The following is a 3,554-nucleotide window of genomic DNA, read 5'->3' as shown; positions in this document are numbered from 1 at the left end:
GAGAGTTGGGCAGGCGGTCCGCTGAACCCTCTGGTTCACCTAAGGGGAAAGTGGGGCTGTCACATGCTACATTGATGACCTTGTGGTGAAATCAAATAAGCGAGAGGATCATATTCAAGACCTTCGAAGAGTTTTCCAAAGCCTTCGGAGATACCAACTGAAGATGAATCCTTTGAAGTGCACATTCGGAGTCACTTCTAGCAAGTTTCTCGGTTTCATCGTTCATCAACGGGGAATAGAGGTCGATCGATCTAAAATTGATGCCATTGTGAACATGGCTGAGCCGCGAAATATTCATGAATTGAAGAGCCTTCAAGGGAAGTTGGCTTATATCTGGAGGTTTATCTTTAATTTGGCCGGACAATGCCAACCCTTCAGTCGACTGATGAAGAAAGGGGTAGGGGTACCCTTCGAGTGGGATGAATCGTGTAGGAATGATTTTTCAAGCATCAAAACGTACCTCATGAATCCCCCAGTGTTGGCTGCACCCATTCCAGGAAAATCATTGATTCTCTATATTTCCGCTCAAGAACGGTCGGTTGGGGCCTTACTTGCTCAAGAGAATGATGAAGGTAAGGAAAATGCGCTATATTACTTGAGTCGGATGATGACATCTAATGAGTTGAATTATTCACCCATCGAGAAGTTGTGTTTGACACTTATATTTGTCATTCAGAAGTTGAAACATTATTTTCAAACACACACTATTCGACTCATATCTAAGTCTAATCCCATTAAATATGTCATGGCAAAACCTGTACCATCTGATCGGCTCGCGAGATGGTACCTCCAGTTTCAACAATTCGAAATTATTTATGTACCTGCAAAGGCTGTCAAAGGACAAATATTGGCAGACTTTTTAGCCGATCATCCCATACCTGCCGAGTGGGAGTTGACTGATGAACTCCCCGATGAAGAAGTGTTTATGGTCGAATCCCCGTGGTCGATGTATTTCGATGGAGCCGCGCACCGTGACGGAGCTGGTGCAGGAGTTATCTTTTATACTCCTGAATCAGATATATTGTCATACTCTTTCACTTTAACACGTCGGTGTTCAAATAATGTGGCCGAATATCAGGCATTGATTCTCAGTCTGGAAATGGCCGCAGACATGAAGCAGTTGCATCTTAGGGTTTATGGTGATTCCAAATTAGTGGTAAATCAACTTCTTTGTATTTATGATGTCAAAAAGCCTGAATTGATCCCATATTATAAGTATGCAAGACAACTCATGGGATATTTAGATAATGTCACTATAGAACATATCCCTAGGAATTTCAACCAACAAGCTGACTCTTTGGCAAGGTTGGCATCCATGATCACTCTACCTTCTCATCGAAATCAAATTTCAATATGTCAAAGTTGGGTCATACCTCCGATGTTTGATGAAGAAGATGATGGTGAGGAAGAAAATGCTTATCATATTTTTGTCCATAAGATCGAAAAGGAGGATTGGCGTCACCTCATCATTGATTACCTTAATCATGGGAAGTTACCAGAAGATCCCAAGAAAAGGGTTGATATACGTCGTCGAGCGCCACTTTTCATTTACTACAAAGGGACGCTTTATCGAAAATCATTCGATGGGGTGTTTCTACGATATCTTGGAGAAGATGAGGCCATGCAAGCAATGGAGGAGGCTCACTCTGGGGTATGTGGTGCTCACCAATCTGGCCCAAAATTACACTTCCGCATTAAGAGAATGGGATACTACTGGCCAACGATGGTAAAAGACTGTATCGATTTTGCTAGAAGATGTCAAACTTGTCAATTCCATGGCAATTTCATCCGTCAACCTCCTGAACCATTGCATCCAACTGTGGCTTCTTGGCCGTTTGATGCTTGGGGTTTGGATATAGTTGGACCGCTTCCAAAATCTTCTGGAGGACACATTTTCATTTTGGCGGCAACGGATTATTTCTCAAAGTGGGCCGAAGTGGTTCCTCTAAGAGAGGTCAAAAAGGAGAATGTAGTAGATTTCATTCGTTCGCACATCATTTATCGATATGGGGTCCCGCGTTATATCATCACCAATAATGGTAAGCCTTTTTGCAATGTAGCAATGAACAAGCTTTGCAAAAAGTTTCATTTCAAACAATACAATTCGTCCATGTACTACGCTGCCGCAAATGGACTCGTTGAAGCATTCAACAAGACCTTATGTAATCTGTTGAAGAAAATCGTGGATAAATCGAAAAGAGATTGGCATCTTCGAATTGGAGAAGCACTTTGGGCATACCGAACTACTTTTCGAATTCCCATGCAAGCGACCCCATACGCGCTTGTTTACGGTGTTGAAGCTGTTCTTCCACTTAAGTGTCAAATACCTTCGCTAAGAATTGCGATTCAAAAAGGGCTCAGTGAAGAAGATAATGTTCGTCTTCTCCTTGAAGAGTTAGAAGCACTCGACGAAAAGAGATTGGAAACTCAATAATGAATTGAGTGCTATTAAGCCCGCCTTTCAAAAGCATTCAATAAGCATGTCCGGCCACGCTCTTTCCAGATTGGAGAGTTAGTACTCGCTGTTCGGAGACCGATCATTCTCACTCATGGCGGACAAAGAAAGTTTACTCCTAAGTGGGATGGTCCATATGTTGTTCGAGAAGTGTATACAAATGGCTCATACAAGTTGGTTGCTGAGTATGGATTAAGGGTTGGCCCCATCAATGGCAAGTACCTAAAAAGGTACTATGCATAATCGGAACCGCGCGATGCTCCTGGCCCGCATGAGCTAAAACTGTGGATGGCAACCACTAATAGTGTAGTATGTGGTTAAACTGCTAAAACACTCCACCAAGTCTAAGATGGTAAACAAATAGATACTCCTTGTGGCGACCCCACTTCCCCCTAAGGCGAACCAGAGGGTTGGCGGGCCGTCTGCCTAGCTCTCGCCAGGACTCACGCAAGCAATCTAGCCCAAATCCTCCCGGAGAATAACCTAAGCTATTACAACACCGTTTCCTTCCAAATAGACTGATAACTAAATCCTCATTAACTTCAAAGATAACAACATTTATAAGATAGCCAATCGTCGACTCTTCAATACCTCACGCGTTACAAACCAGGCAACAAAAACATGCAATCCAAATACATTAGTACAAGCCAAATAACAAATCTAGGGTTTACACCTTTCCAGCTTCAAGTGGTAACCCAAGACAAACGTACATTGTTTTATTCGAATTTCATTACAAACTGCAAATCAAAGACACAAGGTTCAAATACATTCATAAGCAAATATAAGTAGGCTCAGATTTCTCAAACGTCGAGACCTGTCAAGGAAAAACAAACAAACGTGGGGTGAGCTAAAACTCAGTGGTGCCCCAAAAACATGCAATCAATTAAAACAATTAACACGTATTGATTCGACTGAAGTAAACAAATAGGGAAGCGATAATACTCGAGTATACCTTAGACTGGTCGAGGGATTCACCCAACGACGTTACGTCCAACACTTATTTTTATAGACTGGTCGAGAGGTTCACCCAACGACTTTACGTCCAACACTTGATTTTTATATAGACTGGTTGAGGGATTCACCCAACGACTTTACGTCC

General features: G+C 42.4%; 1 protein-coding gene across 1 annotated transcript; it reads left to right on the top strand.

The window, feature by feature from the left end:
* Nucleotides 1-163: 163 nt before the first annotated feature.
* On the top strand, nucleotides 164-2,434 carry LOC113751372. Its single transcript, XM_027295361.1, has 2 exons — nucleotides 164-1,400; nucleotides 1,503-2,434. The coding sequence occupies exons 1-2, from the start codon at nucleotides 164-166 to the stop codon at nucleotides 2,432-2,434; spliced, it is 2,169 nt and encodes a 722-aa protein (XP_027151162.1).
* Nucleotides 2,435-3,554: the final 1,120 nt, after the last annotated feature.

Source organism: Coffea eugenioides, chromosome 11 (genome assembly GCF_003713205.1).
Source record: "Coffea eugenioides isolate CCC68of chromosome 11, Ceug_1.0, whole genome shotgun sequence".
In the NCBI taxonomy this organism is placed as follows: Eukaryota; Viridiplantae; Streptophyta; class Magnoliopsida; order Gentianales; family Rubiaceae; genus Coffea; species Coffea eugenioides.
The sequence above is the reverse complement of the archived record's forward strand: the minus strand, read 5'-3'. Positions and strand labels throughout refer to the sequence as shown.

Excerpts from the sequence above, each read along its gene's own strand:
- LOC113751372 (XM_027295361.1), top strand. The coding sequence starts at position 164 with ATGAATCCTTTGAAGTGCACATTCGGAGTCACTTCTAGCAAGTTTCTC. Across the intron at positions 1,401-1,502 it reads GTTTGATGAAGAAGATGATG|ATCCCAAGAAAAGGGTTGAT; the intron begins GTGAGGAAGAAA and ends AGTTACCAGAAG.